This window comes from Melanostigma gelatinosum, assembly GCF_949748355.1.
Source record: "Melanostigma gelatinosum genome assembly, chromosome: 23".
Lineage (NCBI taxonomy): Eukaryota > Metazoa > Chordata > Actinopteri > Perciformes > Zoarcidae > Melanostigma > Melanostigma gelatinosum.
This window is the reverse complement of record NC_136656.1, coordinates 762,261-786,102: the sequence shown is the minus strand read 5'-3', so window position 1 is coordinate 786,102 and position 23,842 is coordinate 762,261. Positions and strand designations below refer to the sequence as shown.

Here is a 23,842-nt window from a genome sequence, read left to right as displayed (position 1 = left end):
AGAAAGGGGGAGGGGCAGATAGTCGTGAAAACCTAAACCTTTTATTGTCGCGCTCAAATAAAAAAATAACATTAAAATCCAAAATTCCGACTTTAAAATGATTTTAAAACATTTACACTGGTACTAAAATAATGTTACAAGTATAAAGAGCTGCAGGTATTATCCTAAAACCAGGAAATGACTCAGCATTTTTTCCACTTCCTGTTCCCTCGTCTGGACCTTAAAGTGTATTACATCATACCTACGGCGCTCTATTTGTTAAAATGGATTTCAAATGAGTTTAATTTTTCAGGAATTCCTTAAAGTAAAGGTAAAATATGTTGCTAAATTTGTCATGAACTTAGTTTGTTTCATAAAATATTTTCCATTTAGAGTAAGAAGGATGATGTAAAGAGCTAATTAGCGTCACTAACGTCTGCGGCTAACATGGAAATTTTCTACAAATTAACAAACTCATTGTAAATCTCTAAAAACAGTAAAGAATGAAACGCTAGGCTAGCTCGTGGCTGCGCTGTTTCAACTTCACCCTTTTGTAGCTTCATGCTAACACTATGCTGACTAATTCTAAAACACGCAGTGGAATACAATCAAACCGAGTTTAAACTGAGCTTTAAACGTCATTTAAAACAAGAAGTAAATATTTAGTGTGACTTCACTTGATTTTTTTGGAACCCAAATGTTTTTTAATCAATAAATATCGATTGATCTCCAGTGTGGTGACGGTGTTTTCATTATCAGTGGATGAACGGAGACAGTCAGGTGGTAGATTTGACAGTTTTTATTCAGTATATCGTCACACACTTTTAGAACAGGCTGGTTTAGTTAGGTCACACACACACCCACACACACACACACTATTAATTTAGTATTACTAATAATTAGCGTCGTTATTATCGTAACATTAAGGGATTTTAAAGTCTCTTCTCGGCTTTCTTCCGCTCCTCCGACAGAAACCTCATGCAAACAGGAAGGACAGCAGAGAAGAGATGACGAGATAAAAACGCTCTTTTGACTAAAAATAGAAGGAGCACACGGACGTTTCTAGTAAATTAAATAGTTTTATCAAACACCACGGGTGAACCTGCTTCCAATCTCCTCATGGGACAAGTGAAAGAGCCCAAAACGGTGAAATAAGAACAGTTAATGAGGCCAAGATCCAAGAGCTGTCTAAAACTTTGACTGGGTTCACATGTCAATCCGGTCCTTTTCTCTGATCTCAAGGTTTAAGGTGGAGAACTTTGTCTCGTGTTGGGTTTCAGAGTTAAAAATGGCCATTTTACCCTCAAAGGAACCAGCACTGCCCCTTACCTACATTTATGGGTCGGTTGGACCTGGTCTGTTTTTCCAGTCTGGGTCGGTTGGACCTGGTCTTCTGTTCCAGTCTGGGTCAGTTGTACTGAATCTGTTTCAGTCTGGGTCGGTTGGACCTAGTCTGTTGTTCCAGTCTGGGTTGGTTGGTAGTAGTATTCTAGTCTGGGTAGGTTGGACCTAGTCCGTTGTTCCATTCTGGGTCGGTTGGTAGTAGTATTCTAGTCTGGGTCGGTTGGACCTAGTCCGTTGTTCCATTCTGGGTCGGTTGGTAGTAGTATTCTAGTCTGGGTAGGTTGGACCTAGTCCGTTGTTCCATTCTGGGTCGGTTGGTAGTAGTATTCTAGTCTGGGTAGGTTGGACCTAGTCCGTTGTTCCATTCTGGGTCGGTTGGTAGTAGTATTCTAGTCTGGGTCGGTTGGACCTAGTCCGTTGTTCCATTCTGGGTTGGTTGGTAGTAGTATTCTAGTCTGGGTCGGTTGGACCTAGTCCGTTGTTCCATTCTGGGTCGGTTGGTAGTAGTATTCTAGTCTGGGTAGGTTGGACCTAGTCCGTTGTTCCATTCTGGGTTGGTTGGTAGTAGTATTCTAGTCTGGGTCGGTTGGACCTAGTCTGTTGTTCCAGTCTGGGTCGGTTGGTAGTAGTATTCTAGTCTGGGTCGGTTGGACCTAGTCCGTTGTTCCATTCTGGGTCGGTTGGTAGTAGTATTCTAGTCTGGGTAGGTTGGACCTAGTCCGTTGTTCCATTCTGGGTCGGTTGGTAGTAGTATTCTAGTCTGGGTAGGTTGGACCTAGTCCGTTGTTCCATTCTGGGTTGGTTGGTAGTAGTATTCTAGTCTGGGTCGGTTGGACCTAGTCTGTTGTTCCAGTCTGGGTCGGTTGGTAGTAGTATTCTAGTCTGGGTCGGTTGGACCTAGTCTGTTGTTCCAGTCTGGGTCGGTTGGTAGTAGTATTCTAGTCTGGGTCGGTTGGACCTAGTCCGTTGTTCCATTCTGGGTCGGTTGGTAGTAGTATTCTAGTCTGGGTCGGTTGGACCTAGTCTGTTGTTCCAGTCTGGGTCGGTTGGTAGTAGTATTCTAGTCTGGGTCGGTTGGACCTAGTCTGTTGTTCCAGTCTGGGTCGGTTGGTAGTAGTATTCTAGTCTCGGTAGGTTGGACCTGGTCATCTGATCCAGTCTAGGTCGGTTGGACCAGGTCTGTACCAGTCTGGGTAAGTTAGACTGGGTCTGTTGAAGTCTGAAGCGATTGGACCGGGTCTATTCAAATCTAGGTTGTTTGGACTTGATTTGTTCAGTGTTTTTGGGTTTAAGCTCGACGTCCCAAGCTTCAGTAATGGTTGATCAACTTCTTAGTTAAAACCAAATCTGACCTGTGAATGTGAACCCAGTCAGTGTGTAACTCTTCTCGCGGGGAGGACTCATTTTTGAAGGTTTTCGTCCACCGACGCGATTAAAAAAAACAGCCCAACAAAAAAAGAGATAAAGACGGCATTTCCAAACATTAGGCTGGCCCTGACATCAGCCTCGTGTACGGGGGGGGGGGGGGCGGGGGGTATCGGCTGAAGCCGAGGCTGATCTCAGAGCTGCAGAGCCTCTTTGGGAACCTGAGCTACGACGGGGACAGATTTGAGACAACAGTCACTCTGGTTGAAAGTCCACACCAGCTCCATCTAATGCTAAGCAGCAACAGTTGTCAAGTAGAAATGGCACTCAGTAACCATGGAGACATATAACCTTATTAGTTCAGGTAAACAAAAGCAAAAGAAAGAACACCATCAACCACAACATCAACGGCTCGGTATCACCCTTGAGCGTTCTCGAGGAAATCCTTCAGAGTCTCTACGAACTCCTTTCGATCGGAGACGAATACCACTAGACGACACTCGGAGAATCTGCTTGAAGTCCACATCCGCTCAAAGGCAGATTCCTACATCTGTGAATTTACCCACAAAAGGTTTTTGTTTTAAAAAACAAGAGACTGGATCATTTACCATCCATCCACGTATGAATCCAATCTTGTGCGCGTTGGGTTTTTTCCAATCCGACAACCGAGACGTCAGGATTTAAACATCCAGCTGCCGCCATTGTAGACGGTAACGGCAAGATTTGTCCCTCATGGGCATCCGTATGGCTGGCTCAGTCCATAATGGGCGGTAAAGTCTTCATCGTAGAGAAGCTCGACCAGGTTATTGAAGACCGAGACCTTCGTCTCACCCGAAGCTACATCAGGAACACTTCCCTCTTTACTCTCTAAAACAAACATTCTGACGAGTTCCGGTTCAATCTGGTGTCGGTTGGACATTAACTGTCTGGTGTCTTCTTTCCAAGTCGCTCTCACGTCTAGTTCAGGAACAACATGTTATTTGTGAAACTTTCTAACGCGGCTTACGGAAAGAAAAACAAAACAAAGTGCACTTTGTGGGAGCAGGTTTAAGAAAATGTGACAGAAAAAGCTCCAACTAACGTCGATGCAATGTTAATTTTGGCAGCTTTTTAATGTTCATCATTACTTTTAGTCCAAAAATATTGTCAGCTATTTTTTTAATCTTTGTCTTAGTCTTGTGTCAAATGTCCTTTTTCATCAGATTATACTTTATATTCAATCTAGTCGAGCCAAAACAAGTCATTTTGTCATTTTAGTCAAAACAAAAGATTTTATCTTCTTGTTATCTGATGAAAAACACAGTTCGAATATTTAAGAATTCAGCTTTGCAGGCAAAATAATTACGATCAATCATTAGCTAGAAAGTCTTAGTTGACAAAATGAACATTGCTTCTATTTTCATCCCGCTACTAGATTCTGGAAACTAGATTCTGGAGAAGTGTTTTGATGGAATTCATTTTAAAAAACTTTTCATATAAAGGTACAACAGAATGTCTGTGAATGTTACACTGTTGGTTTTGTTGTTTCAGCCTTTACAATCATCACACTGCTGCTGTTGGGCTAAAAATGTCACATCTGCAAGTTGTTGACAAAGAAAACTTCTAATTTGTCCAGAAGGGTTTTAGAAAGATCTTCATCCGCCAAAGGTGCGTAAAAAAAGCCAATGTTATATTTTGAATTAAAACTGTTTTTTTACTCAACAATGACAAAACATTGCTTTTCTATCAACGCTTCTGATTAATATTGCTCTTCACTCATTTCAGACTCTAAGGTGATTGGAAAAAAACACTATAATTGACAAAATATAAGAATCTAAGAATAAATCCTAAATGCATTTTAAGGCTCTAAAAAAGTTTGACTTGTTTGGTGAATAGTTGCAGGATGATGTGAACTTAATCCATTTGGAATTGAGGGTTCTGAACGATGTGTCTATGAACGCAGAGATGCACGAAGCAAAGAAAGGGAATATTTCAGAGTTTAGACTGAGCCTCGTTGTCTGACCTCAAAATTCAGAGAAAGAGACAAAGACGGGCAACGATGACGTGTTCCCGTCTGTTGTTTGGTGCTTTGTTGTCTCTCTAAAAGTGCCCATTGTTTATTCTTATTTATGCAAAAAGCTTTTTCTCTTCCCCGAAAAGGCTGACGCACAGAAAACCAAACCCTGAAACCTTCCGCGTAGGATCGAGTCCCTTCATATAAAGCTACCCACCGAACGTCTTCATCAGAACGTCCCCTCTAATGAGTGAATCAGTCTTGTCCCTTCTGTCAGTCAGACTGAATCATCCTCCCACATCAAGTCACTCTTTGTTCCCGGCACGGTTCCAAAAACCTCCGTCATCACCCTCAAGACGAGCTAAATGTTCAACTATTTAAAGGTAAGGTCTGTTACTTGGCGGTGGCAGACAGACGCAAGAAAGAAAAACATCATTTGTGTAATGGCACCCGGTGGTGACGGACGTAACGGGAAAGACTCCCATGATGACGTCATTGGACAACTCAACACTGTTTTATAATTGGACAAACAGGATTACATCCAATAAATTAGCATTTAATTCCCTTTAACAATGTTTTTTAGTTGATGTGAAGCATCAATATTTTCTCTTTCTGGTACTCTATAGAGTGCAAAGTTGGATTTCTGGAGTTTCCCGGTAACAACTACGACTTTGACGTAGATGTGAGCTCCAACTCCCACGTGACCTGAACGCCACATTAGCTTAGTGGATATCTAGCTGCGTCTGTATCTCGTTTTATCGGAAGTGAGGAGTGAAAATCTGTCTTATTCTGATCGGGAGCTAATCACGTCCACTAAGAAAAGGGCAGCTTGTTAGCTAGCTAGCCATAGCCACCACAAAGTAGCCAGTGTAAGCTAGCATTTCAATGTCATCATTCCAATCTATCCCTTATAAGCTTATAAGTCCTGGTTTAAAGTTATTTAACATACCTTGATTTCACAAATGATTTAGTGATAACGGGTCAAGAAAAGTAGCAATGTGCTTGCGAAAGACGTCTAGCTGGTAAATATGGATGTAAACAATGCAGGTTGAAAGAAGAACTCAAAATATTTGTATTATTCAAAGTTAGGGGACAGATTTAAACAATAATGGTCAAAATTGAAGCTGAGTAGGGGCCCCTGGTTTTACTTTCTAGTATGGGTCAACCTCCCGAAACACTGGATCCCACATTTCCCACAATGCACCTCAAATAAGAGCTTTCCTGTCTGGCAAACAACTCTCCAAAGTTACAAAATAAAAATAGAAGTGGCTTGCTGTCCTAACTTTTTTTTTGGACATTTCCCAAATTGTTGACAGCCGTTCTTAGTGCAGTATTTGCCTCTCCATGCAGATACTTCCGAACCACATCTGAGTACCTCACAGTTGTAACGAGCTAACGCTTCCATGTTGAATCCCTTCCTAACGTCCGACACTTCACGCCGTGTCCGACAAACGGATGTTGAAGATGCTACATTCAGTAAAGTGACTCTACTATCACAATCTTCTCTGTTCAAAACCTCCCCGGGTTACAGAAAAAAACAACTCGGATCGACCCTCTATCATTAACTTCCTGTTCATCCCGTGTCTAGGATAACAAGTGGTTTGATTCCGCCCCCGGGCTTCCGCCAATCACACAGTCTCCATGACGATGACGACTTTGCCGCCGTCCTCGGGCGTCGTGGTGGAGGTGGAGTTACACGGTCTGAGTCCTTCCCCCGTGGTGGCCTGACCTCTGGCGGGGCAGTCCACGCTGTCATGGAGATCAGTGTCTCCACCTCCTTTGTTATCCCCACCTCCTCCTCTCTTGCCATCCTCCTTCCTTTCCTCCTCTTCCTCCTCCTCCTCCTCCACCCGACACCGGCACACCTCGATGCCAGAGTCACCGGTAAGGCGCCGGTGTCTATACTGGCTCTCGTCGGCTCCCATGTCCTCATCTTCGTCGTCGTCATTGCCCTCCTCCGGTTCCTCCTCCCCGTCCTCCCAGCTGGGAGGTCCTGGTTCAAAGACGTCCACGCACGGGGAGAAGAGAGTCTGTTTCGGAGGGGACTGGGTGGCTCGAGGCGAGGGGGAGAGGGAGGAAGCGTGGCCGGAGGAAGATCCACCTTTGTTGGGCTGGTGCAGAGCAGTGAGGGGGTCAAGGAGTAACGCTGGGGCTGGAAGGGAAGGGGGTGAGGATGCAAGGGGAGACTGAGAAGATTCAAACTCTATGGTTATGGATGGGCAGGAGGAAAAGGAAGAAGAGGATGCGGGTGTCATGAAAGTGAGCACTGGGGTAGGAGCAGACAGTGGACCTGATCTAGAACCAACGCTAGAGCACGATGCAGATCCAGAACCAGAACTTAAACCAGCCTGGACATTTGATGCTGATGGACTGATAAGGTCTGAGTCTGACCATTGAGACAGGACCACAGAAGGACCTGAACCAGCTGGTACTGCAGCTGGATCTAGACAAGATACAATAACAGCAACAGACTCTGGGTGGTAGAGTAAGCCTGACATTGGGCTTGGAGGAACCAGTGCTACATCTGACCCAGGTGACAGTTCTGGAAACTGGCCATGGGCTAATGTAGGTGCATTTGTAGCAAGGGTACGGTCTGAATGTGCAGGTTTTAGAATGTGGTTTGTTTCACAGTCGGATACTATGGTGATTTTAGGTTGTAGGTCTGGCATTAGGGTAAGGTTGGACGGTACTGGGTCTGGAACTTGGGTAAGGTTTATAAGTATTGGGTCCATAACAGAGCTAGAATTTGTGGGTACTGGTTCTGGAGCTTGGGTAACGTTTTTAGGTACCAGTTCTGGAATTTGGGTAAGGTGAGAAAGTACTGGTTCTGAACTATGGGTAAAGTTTGTAGGTACTGGTTCTGAAACTTGGGTGAGGTTTGTAGGTACTAGGGCTGGAACTGGGGTACGATTTGAAGGTACTGGGGCTGGAACTTGGGTAAGAGTTGAAGGTACTGGTTCTGTAACTTGGATAAGGTTTAAATGTACTGGTTCTGGAACGTGGGTAAAGTTAGTAGGTACTGGGACTGGAGCTTGGGTAAGTTTTGAAGGTACTAGGGATGGAACTTGGATAAGGTTTAAAGGTGCCGGAATTGGCACAAGACTGGGATTTGGGTCTGGGATTGAGCATGTTATCAAGGCCAAAGTCCTTCCAACATCTGGGGTTGGAACTGAGTTTGGACTACTTGGAACATTGGCTGTATCAAACGTTCTTGTTAGATCGAGGGTTTTGAGGGTTTGGGTGGCTGTAGGGCTGTCAGAAGTGCTAGCTGTTGGGGTGGAGGGGCCGGACATTAAGGTGATTTTTGGGGCAGGGGTAGTTTCGGGGCCCTCGGCTGGACCCTCAATGTTTATTGTTTGGATTGAGGGGAGTAATAAGTCAACAACACTTGGACTACGGACTATAACTGGGCTACCGGTGCTGATTATTGGGGTACACGGTGTTAGGTCGAGCTGTTGCTTTGTGGGAGATGTAGTTACAACGGGAAGAGCCACCTCTGAATCAGGAGACAGCAGAGGCTGCGGGGAGGCCGACCCGGTAACAACTGCAACAGTAACAGCCCGGTTGGGAACCAATGAGTCCGTGGCATCGGTTTCCTGTACTTCGGCGGCGTCTTCATTGCCGATGTCAATGGCCACCGCGCCGACCAACCTCTCAGAGACCAATCGGGTCTCGTTTACCTCCAAACAGGTTGCCGCGGCCGTGATGGTCTCCATGGTGATGTCAAAAGCGAGGGGTGCGGCCTCGCTGGGCGTGGTGGCGTGGCTCGTGTCGGTCTCGTACGTGACGGGGGCCGATAGGGAGGAGCTACACGGAGAGGAGGGGCAGCAGGAGTCACAGGAACAACTGGAGCTACAGGAGAGACACATTTAAGGAATTACAGTTGTTTTGGGTACAATAGTCATAGCAGAAGTAGTAATAGTAGCAACACCAGTAGTCTCAGTATCACTGCCAGTCATCAAATGAATAGTATTAGCAGAAGTAGAAGCAGTAGTAGTGGTAGTTGCAGTAGTGGTAGCCTCAGTAGTGCCAGTACCTCATTTTTTGTCTTACTAGTAGTATCTGTGCAGTTAACAGTACTGTCACTGGTAGTACTATCAATGGTGTTGCTTTAAATTAGAACAAAAGGGGTTATCAGTGCTCACAACAGTAATACTTGTACCCAGGATTCCCAATAGTGTATTCCAAGCAGTGTTACCAGCATTCCCAGTCATGTCATCAGTAGTTTCCTGAACTGCTGACGTTATATCCAGAATATTCCGAGTACCACTGCTTCTTTCCCAGAGGTGCTACTAGTGGTGCTACTAGTAGCTTCAGTAGCATTGATACCAGTACTCCCAGTACTCTCGGCGGCGCTGTTACCTGTTGTCGGAGCTGAGGGAGGAGTGACCGTCGCTGAGCGGCCGGTGCAGCAGCGGGTCGTGATGTTGCGTGAGCAGGTGGGGGTCGGCGGTGCGGGGGGGCTGCGGGTACCGCGGGGTGGTGAACACGGAGCTGTACGGCGGGGGAGGGGTGGAGGGTTGAGCCGCCACCTCCTCGTAGGACGGCAGCTTCAGAGACGCCAGGAAACCTAAAAAGACAGCAGAGGGGAGCGAGGTTAGAGCAAAGGAATTTGGATGATACTTTGAAACCTGCAATTGTTCTTTTTGGCCACATGGGGGCAGTGGAAACAAGTGGAACACAACATTGATATAACGTTTAAATTGCTATTGTTAATACTTGATTCATTAGCCCTCTGAACCCCAAGACCCACCGGCGGGAACGAAAAGCATGTTTTCTTTAAACCATCGCCAAAACCCGTCATTATCGTCCGATTTTCATCTTTCCGGCGGTCTTTGAACACATCATGTGTGACAAACGATTCAGTCAGAAAAAGCAGCCAAAACGAAGTCTAAATTGGTGATACCTCATCAAAAACATTTTAATTTGACATGTTTTCATTTAAAATCTTGCCACAAATAAACAGTTTACTTTAAACAGATTCTGTAAAAAACATTAAATTTGAAAGAGACAGAGACAGACAGACAGAGAGACAGACAGACAGACAGACAGTCAGTCAGACAGACAGACAGACAGTCAGTCAGACAGACAGACAGACAGACAGTCAGTCAGACAGACAGACAGACAGACAGGTCTTACTGAGGTCCAGCATGGACGACGGGTATGAGTTGGCTCCATGATAAGCCAGCAGGCTGATCTCTCTCTGCCTCTGCTGCTGCTGAACCCTCAGTTTGGCTCGACGGTGTCGGTACGCACAGCAGCAGCTGAAGAGGATGAGGACGGTCCAGAGCAGCCAGAACCCTGAACACACCGTCATATCAGTACAGAGACCAGACTGTGTGTATAACTATACAAACCGTGTGGTGAAAACAATAACATGCTGACGTATTTACACCTAGATGACGTGTTATTTTGAGTGTGGTGAAAAAAAACACAGATTTTGCTGTGATTGAATCGCCGAACAGATAAAAACAATGCCGAAATAACAACATAATGATGCCGATTTAGTAAAAAATCAAAATTCATGCTTCGTCCGGTCTCTCCTCAAAACGACAAATAACAACTCTTAAAATGCTCGTTTTCTCAATGGAGTCTGGATCAATCCGTGCTAGGCTATATGCTAACATTGTAGCTGGTAGTACAGGGCAACCAACTTACACCAGAGTTCGTAGTAGTAGGTGCAGCAGCCGGTCTCTCCGCAGCAGTGTCCCGTCTCACACAGGTAGCCTCCGTTAGCATTGGCCCCGGGGCAGTACCGCGGTCTCCCCAGCAGGGGCAGGCTGCCACCGGAGTGGTACTCCATCGCGCCCCCGCTCTGATCCGCAAAACCTAGCCCCGCGCCACCGCTCTCCACTAGCGGCTAACTAGCTGTTAGCTAGCAAAACACCAACAAAAAAAAACTCCGATTGAAGCGCAGCTACATTTTGCTTTTAGGTAATTTATTCTCCAAAATAAATTTATGTTTTCTCAAGAGTGTGAAGTGGAATTGCTGTGCTAGCTGTTAGCCGCTAACGGCAAGTAGCTTCAAAATGAAGCTAATCTAGCAGGTGAAATACTTTTGATTTCACAGTGAAGCAACAGCTAAATTGGCAGTTTCAATGTTACTGCAACCAAATACTACGAGTACTGCAGCTGTCGTAGTACAGTGGGGTGGGGGCGGAGCCAGACAGGATGACGGCCAATAGGAGGTCCTGAACTGGAGAGAGAGAAGACAATAGTTTATTGATAGACAGGATATCACACAGGCCTGTTTGATATTCATCAGTGAAGCAGCTCAAGCCACAAAACCACACAATGATGCCTCTTCATACACACACACACACGTTTGTATTGCTGTACTTCTGAGGACCATCAGTCCCATAATGCATTGCCAGGCCCCTCACCTCAGAGAAGAGGGTCACATCCCTCCTTGTTTATTTTGTCAACTAGCAACTGTCTTTAAAACACAACAGGTAGTGTACAGGGTACCTGAGCAGGTAGTGAACAGAGTACCTGAGCAGGTAGTGACCAGAGTACCTGAGCAGGTAGTGACCAGAGTACCTGAGCAGGTAGAGAACAGAGTACCTGAACAGGTAGTGACCAGAGTACCTGAGCAGGTAGTGACCAGAGTACCTGGGCAGGTAGAGAACAGAGTACCTGAACAGGTAGTGACCAGAGTACCTGAGCAGGTAGTGACCAAAGTACCTGAGCAGGTAGTGAACAGAGTACCTGAGCAGGTAGTGACCAGAGTACCCGAGCAGGTAGTGAACAGAGTACCCGAGCAGGTAGTGAACAGAGTACCCGAGCAGGTAGTGAACAGAGTACCCGAGCAGGTAGTGAACAGAGTACCCGAGCAGGTAGTGAACAGAGTACCCGAGCAGGTAGTGAACAGAGTACCCGAGCAGGTAGTGAACAGAGTACCCGAGCAGGTAGTGAACAGAGTACCCGAGCAGGTAGTGAACAGAGTACCTGATTAAAAGAGCTTCTGCAGACACATTTAAATATAAACCAATAATACTTAAATATGCTGTTTTGTAAAACGGGCCTACTTGTTCCCAGTTTATTATTTAATGCCCTGTATGATATGACTACAATATTACAATAATATAACAATAATATTCTATTACTATAACGTATGTGTAGTCTAGTAACTCATTGGCTGAAGATACTGCAGTACTTTTTCACATTACTTTAAATAAAATACCTGTTTTTCATCGCAATGTTCTTTTCTACTCATCAGTGATATTATGTGATATTACATTGGTATAATATTAAGTATCTCCAGATGAACATGAATGTGGATCATTGAACTCATTAATCTGACAGACGTCACGTCAGCACCACGGAGAGCGAAAAACAATAAAACAACATTTAAAGTCACAATGACGGAAATAAAATGAAACTAATGAAATCAAATATACTTCAATAACTCATAAATATCACACTCAATGCTCTAAGTTTGGCCCTCGTAGTGAAAATATTACTTGTAAAAATATGTTATGACACCAGAACTATTTCTGACAGTTATCAAATCAGATTTTAACAGTTTAACAACTTAAAATCTGCCACATTCAATAAAAAACAACATAAGGCATCATCCTGACACTAATAAAAGCATTAAATTCACATTTTTAACACAATAAAAGCACAAAAGATTCATACGTGCATCAAATAACTACAAATAAGATATTAAACAAATAAGATTATTAAATACAGCTCATGCCAATCAAATCAATAAATATCACTGAGTGGACACAACAAAGAATAAATTATTATATTGTTTTCACAATATAATTTTTTTTTAAAACACGACTTAATGAAAAGTAGACGAGCTGATTTCAAAAAAAATCAAATATTGTAGAAAGATTCAATCTTTAATATCAAACTAAATGTGTTCATAAATTAGAATTTAAATATATATTTATTCTCACAATATTTTTTAAAATCATTTATAAGGCTAAAATAAAGGTCAGGGGCCCTTTAAGGCACAAGGCCACCAGATTAAAGAATAATTAAACATGATAATTAGAAATATTAATTAAAAATATATATTATCTGCCTCAAAAAATACAGAACAATCTGTAAAAAACACAAGAATTAAAAATGTAATTTACAGTAAAAATAGAAATGTCCCCCCCCCCCCAACACACACACACACACACACACACACACACACACACACACACACACACACTATAACACAATAATAAGTAATACATAAAGGCCACAAGTGTAAATATCACAACAACATCCGTTCACTCTCAGTACTTAACCTGTGTATTTATATATATGACTGTGTGTGTGTGTGTGTGTGTGTGTGTGTGTGTGTGTGTGCGCGTGTGTGTGTGTGTGTGTGTGTGTGTCTGTCTGTGTGTGTGTGGTGTAGTAACCCTCCCCCCCTACCTACCTAACACCCTCGTACCGCTCCGTCCTCCTCGGGTCAGTCTGCGGGCCTCTCCTCACCCTTCGTCGGTGTGTCGGTCGTTGAGTGTGTCGGTGTGTCTCCGCTCGGTACCGCCGGGGCCTCCTGTCTGTCTCTCTCTCTCCTGTCTCTCTCTCTCTCTCTCTCTCTCTCTCTCTCTGTCTCGCGCTCCCTCCTCGGTGCGACCCTCCGCGAGCCCCGCCGCCATCAGCGCCAGCGGCACGTCAAGCCCGCGCGCCGCGAGACGACGCGCTTCCGCCCCTTCGCCTTGTGTGGATTTCAGAATAAAAGCCGCTGAAAGATGCCAGTTCATTTTCCTTCATGTATATATAGACCAGTCCTCATAAACATATCATATTACAGACTACAAATACACAGAGTTATGAATTGCTCCACTATCTGTTCTACACACTGAGCTGTATTACTCTTTGTTCATATACAAAATACAATAACATGCACAGTAGTTTTACAAGGTGTAGTACTGGTACTTTAACTGTAACTTAATGTTTTAACTGTGTGGTATTAGTATTTTTACTTCAAAAGAGTATTTTTACTGTAACTTAGTATTTGTACCCTGTGGTATTTCTACTTTTACTGTACCAAAGTATTTTTACTTTGTGATATTAGCATTTTAATTGTGTGGTATTAGTACTTCACTCTATTTTCATATCTGCTCTAGTAAACTTTTATTTTGTAAAGAAGAAGATAACTGTATTCATACCGGAAGTTCCACGTGTTTCCGTTAAATCTAGCTCGACAGTTCCGCCATTAACGGCCACCAGCCAGTAACAGCGAGTCTCCCGCAGAGAAGAGACTCAAACTAAACATCTGGTCTTTATTTATATTATAACGACGTGTTTCTGCTCCACCGTGAATCTAATAACACCTATTTATATTTAAATCTGTTATTATATATAAACATGAGACATAAATCATGATTAGATTGATGAGAGGAAGAATCCACATGAAGTAAACAACGTTCATATTGACGTAGTATTGATAATAAATCGTGGTAGTGATCATAAATCGTAGTATTGATTATGAAGGATTATGGATTCTCATGGCGGACGCACTGGCCTCTGATTGGCCCAAGGGGACGGGCTGCGGGCCAATCAGAGAGTGAGCTGCGGGAGGCTGCCTCTCCTAGCAACAAGAGGGAGCTGCTGGAGATCAGAGCTGTTGTTGTTCCTCCAGGTGAAGGATGCTTCCTTGGTAGGATGCATCCATCCAAGGAAGCATCCTAAAGAGGCTGAGACTCCTTCCTAGTCCCCAGAGAGGACACTAAGAACCTTCTTTAGCTCCTGTTCCACAGTCTCTCAGCACAAGAGCCTCCATGAGTTACGTAACTTAAGTCTTAGGGTGATTAGTCGCCATTTTAAAAATCCGGTTAGCTACATAAACAACAAACAATGAAAAAGACAATGAAAGAAAACACAACAAATGGACCAACAGGGAGGAGCTTAAGTCAACTCATTGATGACAACACACCTACTGAGCCAGAGAACGAGTGAGCTAACCCAGTAGCACAAAGGCTAACCCAGTAACGTTAGCATAAAAGCTAACCCAAAAGCAAAAAGGCTAACCCAGTAGCACAAAGCTAAACGTTAGCACAAAGGCCAATCTAGTAAAGCAAATGCTGAGCCTGTAGCTTCAGCACAAAAGCTAACCCAGTAGCAGTAACGGGTACTTTCATGACTATTGTGTTTGTGTTTATTTAATTGTGGTATGAAACACAGTTGTTTACTTTGTTGTTACCTTTTTATCTTGTTGTTCTTACTGTTGTTTATTTATTGTGATGATCACTAAGCGGTTTGCATCGCCCAGCGGGAGTCTGGGATACGACCAGAGGAGTCGCCCCCTGCTGGCCTACAGAAAGAAAGCAGGTTGATAAGTGGTGACATCACAGCAGCTGACCAATGAGATGAGAGCAGCTCATCAGCGATGAGACAGAACTCTTCCTCTTCATCAGGCTCGTGTGGAGTTCAGCAGCAGGTCGGTGGCGCCCTCTGGTGGTGGAAACAAACACTTCCTATAAATCCTCAAATAACTGATGAAGGTTCATCGGAGTCAGATGAGAGTACAGGTTACATACAGGTTATCCTCATTAAATATGATAATTTATTTATCATAGTTATTCATTGTTAGTTGGTTAAATTCAAGGTGTATCATCTCGTTTTACTTTTCTGATTATACCTAAGAATTGAATTGAATTGAATTGAATTTAATTGAATTGAATTGAATTGAATTGAATTGAATTGAATTTAATTTAATTTAATTTAATTTAATTTAATTTAATTTAATTTAATTTAATTTAATTTAATTTAATTTAATTTAATTTAATTTAATTTAATTTAATTTAATTTAATTTAATTTAATTTAATTTAATTTAGTCTTCCTGTCTTGATTTGCTTTGATTCTTCCTCCTTTTGATGAAGTGTGTGTGTCGTATATATGGAGAACTTAAAATAAAATAATACTAAAATCTACATTAATACATTCTTAGCTTCATACTGCATCACTTCCACTAACACCATAAAAATAATTCACACAAATACAGTTTTATGTTCTTCTGGTTTCGTTACTAAGCGATACACCATGTGAGCATTGTTTGCATGTTGAGACGCTTCGTGTTAACACGCACACACGTGTGTGTGTGTGTGTGTGTGTGTGTGTGTCTGCTGACTCAGGAGGATCAGATTAATCCTCCCTCCTCACTTTTCATCACCTCCTCCCGCTCAGTAAAATCTGTCCTACCTTCTCACGTTTACTCCTCCCTCACTTTCACGTCTCACTACCTCCACTACTCTGATCCTTTACTGCTGGAAAAGTACTGATATCACGCAGTAAAAATACTCTGTTACAGTAAAAATACTAATACCACACTGTAACAACGACGACAACAAGTCACAAAACAACTACAAAGAGACACAAAACAACTACAAAGAGACACAAACCAACTACAAAGAGACACAAAACAACTACAAAGAGACACAAACCAACTAGAAAGAGTCACAAAACAACTACAAAGAGACACAAAACAACTACAAAGAGACACAAACCAACTACAAAGAGACACAAAACAACTACAAAGAGACACAAACCAACTACAAAGAGACACAAAACAACTACAAAGAGACACAAAACAACTACAAAGAGTCACAAAACAACTACAAAGAGACACAAACCAACTACAAAGAGACACAAAACAACTACAAAGAGACACAAAGCAACTACAAAGAGACACAAAACAACTACAAAGAGACACAAAACAACTACAAAGAGACACAAAGCAACTACAAAGAGACACAAAGCAACTACAAAGAGACACAAAGCAACTACAAAGAGACACAAAACAACTACAAAGACACACAAAACAACTACAAAGAGACACAAAAAACTACAAAGAGACACAAAGCAACTACAAAGAGACACAAAACGACTACAAAGAGACACAAAACAACTACAAAGAGACATAAAACAACTACAAAGAGACACAAAACGACTACAAAGAGACACAAAACAACTACAAAGAGACATAAAACAACTACAAAGAGACACAAAACGACTACAAAGAGACACAAAACAACTACAAAGAGACACAAAGTCTGAATGAACACCGAGGTCAAAAACAAGAAAAACGTTTATTCTTCAGACCGAACATGTTTTGTTGACACTTGGACAGAATAATGAACTCACAATGAACACAGAAACAGTTTATGAAAGTAGTTTTATTGTATAAAACACACACATCTCCTGCTCGTCGACCCCTAAGGGTCCAGGTGAGGGCGGATCCATGAGTGCAGGTGAGACAGTATCATCTCCTCTAATCTCTTTATCCTCATCAGGTCGACTCTGCTGCTCCAAACACTCCGTCACTGCTCACATCCCTCCATTTTATCCTCCTTTCTCTCCAAACTTCACCGGATTTAACGAGGTCAGCCTTGTGTTGTGGTCGGGGGGGATACTCCTCTGTTTCCATGGCGATGAGTTTGATTGGCGGTTGGTGGATCTAGGCCACGAAAACCCAGAGCGACAGATTATCAGCTGTCAGGTGAGTAAGGAGATTATACAACACATACATTCAGAATGATCATACACGACTCTATGTGATGCTTTTATTTTGTAGTCATAGATGTTGTTTAGTTTAGTAGAACTGATCAGTGGCTGAACTGAAAGACAAAGATCCTCTGAGCAACAGTTGAGTAAGAAGAGTGTGCAGATTTAAAGAAGAACTGGTGCAGCTGGTTTATAATTTAATATCATATTAAATAATTGATCGTGTTTCAGTGGAATCTGTGAATGATTGAATCACATATCGAGATTTAATTTTGTCTAAATTGATAATAACGAGCACACACCAACTGAAGTTTCACTTTGAGTTTAGTTTAGTTAGTTTAGTTTCGTTTCAGTTTTTCATTTCTCAAATATTTAATTCACACAAAATACACAAAAACAGGCATTTACCATGTAGTTATTTAATATAGACAATATATTTATTGAAATACTGGGAAACATACATTGTTATATATACATATATTTATATATATATATATATATATATATATATATATATATATATATATATATATATATGTATATATATATATAAATATATGTGTATATATAGCATGATCGAGCTATTAAATTATCTTTATCAGGATAGATGATTTTTTCTGGTCATATCGTTGAGCCCTACGGACAACTTCCTGTTTCACAATAAAAGCAGCCTAGAACAATAGAATTTACCAACCACAGTTTAAATCTCTTCAATCGATGTTTACGGTTCGATACTCAAACTGATTCTACATCCAGATCAACAGGATCCTCCAGGTCATCATCTGTCTTATATTCTCTCTGAACAGGAAGTCAGAGGACAGACCTTCATGGCCAAAGTGGCTCCATCAGTCCCGGCCCCCATCTCCAGGTTGACTCCGCCCACCATCGTTCTGCAGGACATGGAGGAGGAGCCAGGTGCCAGGTGAGTGGTTATAGTGGCTCATAATCAGTGTTGCTTTGGACCCAAGAAGAAGTTCTCTGGGTCCAAAGCAACACTCTGGGTAGAGAGGTTCTTTAAGGTTTGATGGGTTGTGAGGCGGTACTATTTATAGGTCCTTCAAAGGATCTAAGGCTCCTTATGAAAGGAATATGGGTCCTTGAATATGTTCTATGGACCCATAAACCTTTAAAAGGTTTCAGGGGTTCACAAGGGGGTTCTGTAGATTTTGGGCATCCTTTCAAGAATCCAGGAGACCTTTAAGAAGTTCTATGGGTCCTTGAATACGTTATTAATGAGGTTTCAGGGTTCCTTTAGGAGGTTCAACAGGACTGTGAGACAGTTTTGGGATTAGGATCTAAGAGTCCTGATGGAAGTTTGATGTGTCCTTGAAGAGATTTAAGGAGATTATGAGGTGGTCCTGATGAATTTAGGAGTCCTTTAAAATATTGAGGGCTTCGATTAGAAAGTGTTGAAGGGGTCCTTGAGGAGGTTTGAGGGGTCCTTAAGGAGGTTCTGTTGTCCTTCATAAAGTTCTAGTGGTCCTTGAGAAGTTCCAGGGCTCATTGAGACATTCCCAAACTGGTAGTGTGAACAGTTGAGTGAGTTGCAGTCAACAGTTAAACTAGTCCTGTCGTCTGATTCTCTGATTCAGAGCAAATCAAAGAGCCGGACCTGGAGTTCTGTTCAACGTCAACAACAGCAACAACAACGAAGAAGAGTAAGTGTCTCTTTATACAAAACAATGCAGAACATACAACAGTTTGTGTGATGCGTTTCCTGTCGTCCTCCAGGGAGGAGAAGAAGAAAGTGAAGAAAGAGAAGAAGGAGAGAAAAGAGAAAAAGGAGTAAGTCAAAAACACAGAATAGTTATTTCTTTCTGCTCGCTGTAATGTTCTGTTCCCGTGAGTTGAACCGCCTTTGCTTTCATGTGCTCTTTCCTCTTAGGAAGGAGAAGCAGGAGAAAAAGGAGCGGAAGGAGAAAAAACAGAAGGAGAAAGAAGAGAAGGAGAAGGAGAAAGAAGAGAAGGAGAAGGAGAAGAAGGCCAAAGAGGAGGCGTGAGTTTGGTTCATTAGGATCACTGATTCAGAAACAGATGTTAGAGGCTTTGTTTTGTTTTACTGGAGACAAACCAGAGCCAATCCTTCATTGTAGTATAAAATAATAGTTATGATTCATTACTGTGTCCAGTCCTCGGGAGATCGCAGCGATTGATCCGGCAGGTAACACCTACTACCGCTGGCTGGCTCTTATCACCGTCCCCGTCATGTACAACTGGACCCTGATCATAGCCAGGTAACACACACCATTGATTATGTTCGGTTCCTGAGCCTAAACCTGAGTCTAAACTTAACCCGAGTTTTATTCAAGAAATTGTGGAAATACAGTTAAAGCTGACTCAGGTGCCCCCAATGTCAGAAGGCAACCTGGTTTAGATCCCAACAACGCCGCTGGGTAACCAGGTTCCGTCCCGACTTTGTGAAATGGCTTCCAGGTTTCGGCCCCTGTCACTCTGTGAGTGACCATGTGGGTTTCTAGTCTTGGTTCCTGAACACAAGTGGATTTAATTTCAGTTGTCTGTCAGTCGTAACTGCGTGGCTGTATAAAGTGTGTTTGTGTGTGTTTCAGGGCGTGTTTCGAGGAGCTACAGACTGACTATTTGGTGCTATGGTTCCTTGTGGACCTTGTATGCGACCTCACTTACATCGCAGACATGATCTTCAGAACAAGGACCGGTCCGAACACACACAAACAGATTGTTCGATCGACACACTTAATTAGTGTATGTAATGTGACATGCATCCAAATGTACCACAGGTGAAAACACGTTTGTTTCTGTGTGCGTAGGTTACCTGGAGCAGGGTCTGCTGGTGAAGGACGAGCAGAAGTTGCGTGAGCGCTACATGAACAGCGTCCAGTTCAAAATGGACCTGGTCTCCATGATTCCCACCGACGTGCTGTACCTCATTCTTGGCATCAAATACCCCGAAATCCGCCTCAACAAGCTGTTCAGGTTCAACAGGTACACCCAAAGTCGGGTTAACAATTTTCAAGTTACTGAAATTGCTTGGAAGAAAAAGTTCCGCATTCAAACATGTCGTTGAGTGAAAGCACATCAACGTGTACAGGAAGTCAAACAATCTGTTTCTTTGTTTCAGGATGCTGGAGTTCTTCCAGAGGACGGAGACCAGGACAAACTACCCCAACGCTCTCCGTATCTTCAACCTTGTCATGTACATCGTCATCATCATCCACTGGAACGCCTGCCTCTACTACTCCTTCTCCAAGGCTATCGGTGGGGTTGCTGGTTTGAATCCTGACTCTGGTTGTTTCATCAGCGGTTGCTGTATAAAAGCCTCTGACCCCTCTGTCTCGTTCCGTCCCTCCAGGTTTCGGTGCTGACAGGTTTGTGTATCCCGACCCGGCAGATCCAGAGTTTGGTCGTCTGGTGAGGAAGTACGCCTACAGTATGTACTGGTCCACACTGACTCTCACAACCATTGGAGAGACTCCGCCCCCCGTGGAGAACTCAGAGTACTTCTTCGTTGTCACTGACTTCCTGGTGAGTGTGGCTTAAGGGGTCAGGGGTTTAACAGGTTTGGGTCCTTAAAATGTCAGTGATGTTTCAGGTTTAGTGATCTATCAGGTGTGGGTCCCCCTAATATCAGTGGTCTGCTAAGTTTGGGTCCCTACAATGTCAGTGGTCTTCCATGTTTACGTCCCCCCTAATGTCATCAGTGGTATACCAGGTTTGGTTACCCCAGTGTCAGTGGTCTACCGGGTCTTTTGTCCCCATAATGTCAGTACCAGTTTCGGAGAGACCCTGTCCCCTGTAGAGAACTCTGAGTATGTCTTCTCTGTCCCCTCTAACTTCCTATCTTCTCTTCTTTTCTCCTCCAGGTCGGTGTGTTGATCTTTGCCACCATCGTCGGTAACGTCGGTTCGATGATCACCAACATGAACGCTGCCAGAGCCAACTTCCAGGCTCGCATCGACGCCATCAAACAGTACATGACCTTCCGAAAGGTTAGTTCTTGTTTGTTGGACTTAGTTCAGTGACTTATTCACGGACAGCGGTTTATGTATGAATATATATATTTATAATAAAGGGTGATTCTATCAAACATGGTTGTCCAGGTAACGAAGGACCTGGAGAAGCGAGTGATCAAGTGGTTCGACTTCCTGTGGACCAATAAGAAAGCAGTGGATGAGAGGGAGGTGTTGAAGTACCTGCCGGACAAACTGAGAGCCGAGATCGCCATCAACGTCCACCTGGACACCCTGAAGAAGGTCTGCACCCCCTTTCAGCAGAAGTCTGATTTAAAAACAAACCAACAACCAGGTTCCTTTGTTCTGTGTCGTCCTGCAGGTTCGTATCTTTGCGGACTGCGAGGCCGGTCTGCTGGTGGAGCTGGTGCTGAAGCTGCAGCCCCAGGTCTACAGTCCGGGAGACTACATCTGTAAGAAGGGCGACATCGGCAGAGAGATGTACATCATCAAGGAGGGGAAACTGGCCGTCGTTGCCGACGACGGGATCAAACAGTTCGTCGTCCTGAGTGACGGGAGCTACTTTGGTGAGATCAGCATCCTGGCGATTAAAGGTAAGATGAGATCAATCAGTGGTTAAAGTGATTATTAGGAACTTGTATCTGGTCCTGAACCAGTGTCAGTTTAGTCCTGATCCTCTATCAGACCTCCATCAGTAAAGAGACCATCAGAGAGAAGATGGTCTGTTTCTATAGAGTTATTCTTAATGCTCGTCACCGGAGCCACTGGATCGGATTCTGGTGAAACCAGATGAACTCATGCAGGTTCACCAGAACCTCCTTCAGCCACGCTGCTGGAGACCCAGGACGTATTGCTGGACCCGCTCAAGGGAAGGGAGGCACGGGAGAACCAGAACCAGGACTGAGAGGAGCAGACTGTCAGACCCTGCTGCAGTAAAATGAGAGGTTTTCTAAAGGGAGTCTGGTGCTCAGAGACACTACCACTTTAGTCCACAGGGGGCGCAGAACCAACACTAAGTGAAAGTTCCTTGTCGTGACTTTAAAGAAATACTACGTTACAAGAGTGTTTTTATTCCCTGACTGTCCGTCTCGTTCTCCAACAGGCAGCAGGGCGGGAAACAGGAGGACAGCCAACATCAGGAGCATCGGTTACTCCGACCTCTTCTGCCTCTCCAAAGACGACCTGATGGAGGCGCTGACGGAGTACCCCGACGCTAAAGCTCTGCTGGAGGAGAAGGGAAGGCAGATCCTGATGAAGGACGGACTGCTGGACCTGGAGGTATACGCTCACACGCTCTGTTGTAGTTACCCAAAAACCCCACAAAGAGGCTTTAAAAGTTAACGGTTGTGTTGGTCCTCCAGCTGGCGGCGCAGGGCCCCGACCCCAAAGAGATCGAGGAGAAGGTGGACCGGATGGCGAGCACGCTTGACATCCTGCAGACGCGCTACGCTCGGCTGCTGGCAGAGCGCGAAGCCACGCACAGCAAACTCAAGCACCGGGTCAACCGGCTGGAGAAGAAGCTGGCCCCGCCCCCTCCGGGTGAAGCCCCGCCCCCTCCGACACCAGAGACATAGACGACTAGAGAAGAAGAAGAAGAAGAAGATTTGTCTGCATGTAAAAGAAACTGCTGCGTCAGCGGAGATCAAGAGGACGATCGAATAACAAGAAAAATGTTATTTATGTTTCTAGTAAATATTTCACATTTTTGTAATTATAATGTATAATAATATATTAAATATTTAGCGCCACAGCTGTTTCCTTTGGGTAGTTTCTACTGCATGAAAACATCAGCCAATCGCATCTCAGGCCTTTTGTACATTATGAGGTACTAGTACTTTCCATTTCATGCTACTTAACACTTCTACTTTTACTACATCTCAGAGGAAATGTTGCACTTTTCCCATCACTACATTTATTTGATACCTTTATTTATTTTGCAGGTTCAGATCATTAATATAAAATATAATAAAATAATAAAATATGGCCTTTATAATGAGGATTAAATAAGGTAATATAAGGGGGAAATTAGCAGTTAGTAAGTAAGTAAAGTAATTATAATCATTTATTTTTATGCCACTAGTATCATTTAATTTAAATGTCTCCTTTATTACCTTTAATTAATTAATTATTAATGAAGTGATGCATTTTTTTAAATTCAAACAAACATCAGGCTTCTACAGAAATGTCCTGTTGTTAATTTAAAATAATAAAAACAGAGTATTAGTATTATTAATAATATTTATTTATTTGGCTCAGAATATATGAATGAAACGACGTTGACACGTCGCTCTGTCTGCGTGTCTCCGTATGCTCGGTGGGATTTGTGGTTCTTTACTTTAAAAATAACGAGAAACCCAAGCAGCCGGGATCTGTTTCCAGGACTACAAGTACCAGCGTGCACCGCGCGGGGCTTCGCGCATGTCAACCAGGGTACAGACTTCTACTGTCTCTGCTTCTTCTTCACACTGCTGAGGTTTGAAAAAGCTTCTTCTTCTGTTTGACTTTTAATAAAATAAACTCAGGTGCATGTTTATATTTTAATAACGGTTGTTCACCGGATGTGACGTATATTTCCGATCTTTGGTCACGGTAGTGGCAGCAGTTGGTTAGCGTTAGCTCACCGGGAGCTAGCCGGCTAACATCAGTCTGAACTAACGTTAGTTCGTTTCTTTACCATACTGTGGTACTTTATCGTACTCTGGTACTTTATCGTACTCTGGTACTTTATCGTACTCTGGTACTTTATCGTACTCTGGT

The 23,842-nt window shown here is 43.3% G+C and overlaps 3 protein-coding genes across 4 annotated transcripts in view; 2 read left to right on the top strand and 1 right to left on the bottom strand.

Moving 5' to 3' along the window:
* Nucleotides 1–763: 763 nt before the first annotated feature.
* Nucleotides 764–13,282, bottom strand: LOC306796584 (uncharacterized protein). The gene is made up of 5 exons (XM_079295600.1): nt 13,068–13,282; nt 10,340–10,877; nt 9,821–9,982; nt 9,044–9,251; nt 764–8,533 (listed from the first exon to the last, which is right to left on the bottom strand). Exons 2-5 carry the CDS (start codon nt 10,482–10,484, stop codon nt 6,310–6,312), a joined length of 2,739 nt encoding a protein of 912 aa, XP_079151726.1. The 5' UTR covers nt 10,485–10,877; nt 13,068–13,282; the 3' UTR covers nt 764–6,309.
* A 4,683-nt stretch (nt 13,283–17,965) lies between these two features.
* On the top strand, nt 17,966–22,659 carry cnga1b (cyclic nucleotide gated channel subunit alpha 1b; the record flags this gene model as incomplete). The annotated part of the gene is made up of 14 exons (XM_079295604.1): nt 17,966–18,060; nt 18,731–18,796; nt 18,870–18,923; nt 19,024–19,134; nt 19,268–19,372; nt 19,706–19,812; nt 19,925–20,099; nt 20,236–20,372; nt 20,467–20,639; nt 20,978–21,103; nt 21,215–21,367; nt 21,447–21,678; nt 22,188–22,363; nt 22,447–22,659. 14 exons carry the CDS (start codon nt 17,966–17,968, stop codon nt 22,657–22,659), a joined length of 1,923 nt encoding a protein of 640 aa, XP_079151730.1.
* Nucleotides 22,660–23,526: 867 nt separating this feature from the next.
* The window catches only part of nfxl1 (nuclear transcription factor, X-box binding-like 1), a 19,084-nt gene continuing 18,768 nt past the window's right edge, over nt 23,527–23,842 (top strand). Inside the window, exon 1 of one of the 2 annotated variants that reach the window (XM_079295601.1) lies at nt 23,527–23,558. The gene's annotated coding sequence lies outside the window, so the exon portion shown is untranslated. The remainder of the gene's footprint in view (nt 23,559–23,842) is intronic. The other variant, XM_079295602.1, reaches the window with a different exon arrangement.

Excerpts from the sequence above, each read along its gene's own strand:
- LOC306796584 (XM_079295600.1), bottom strand. The coding sequence starts at position 10,484 with ATGGAGTACCACTCCGGTGGCAGCCTGCCCCTGCTGGGGAGACCGCGG. Across the intron at positions 9,983-10,339 it reads CTACTACTACGAACTCTGGT|GGTTCTGGCTGCTCTGGACC; the intron begins GTAAGTTGGTTG and ends CGGTGTGTTCAG. Across the intron at positions 9,252-9,820 it reads GTCGTCCATGCTGGACCTCA|GTTTCCTGGCGTCTCTGAAG; the intron begins GTAAGACCTGTC and ends CTGTCTTTTTAG.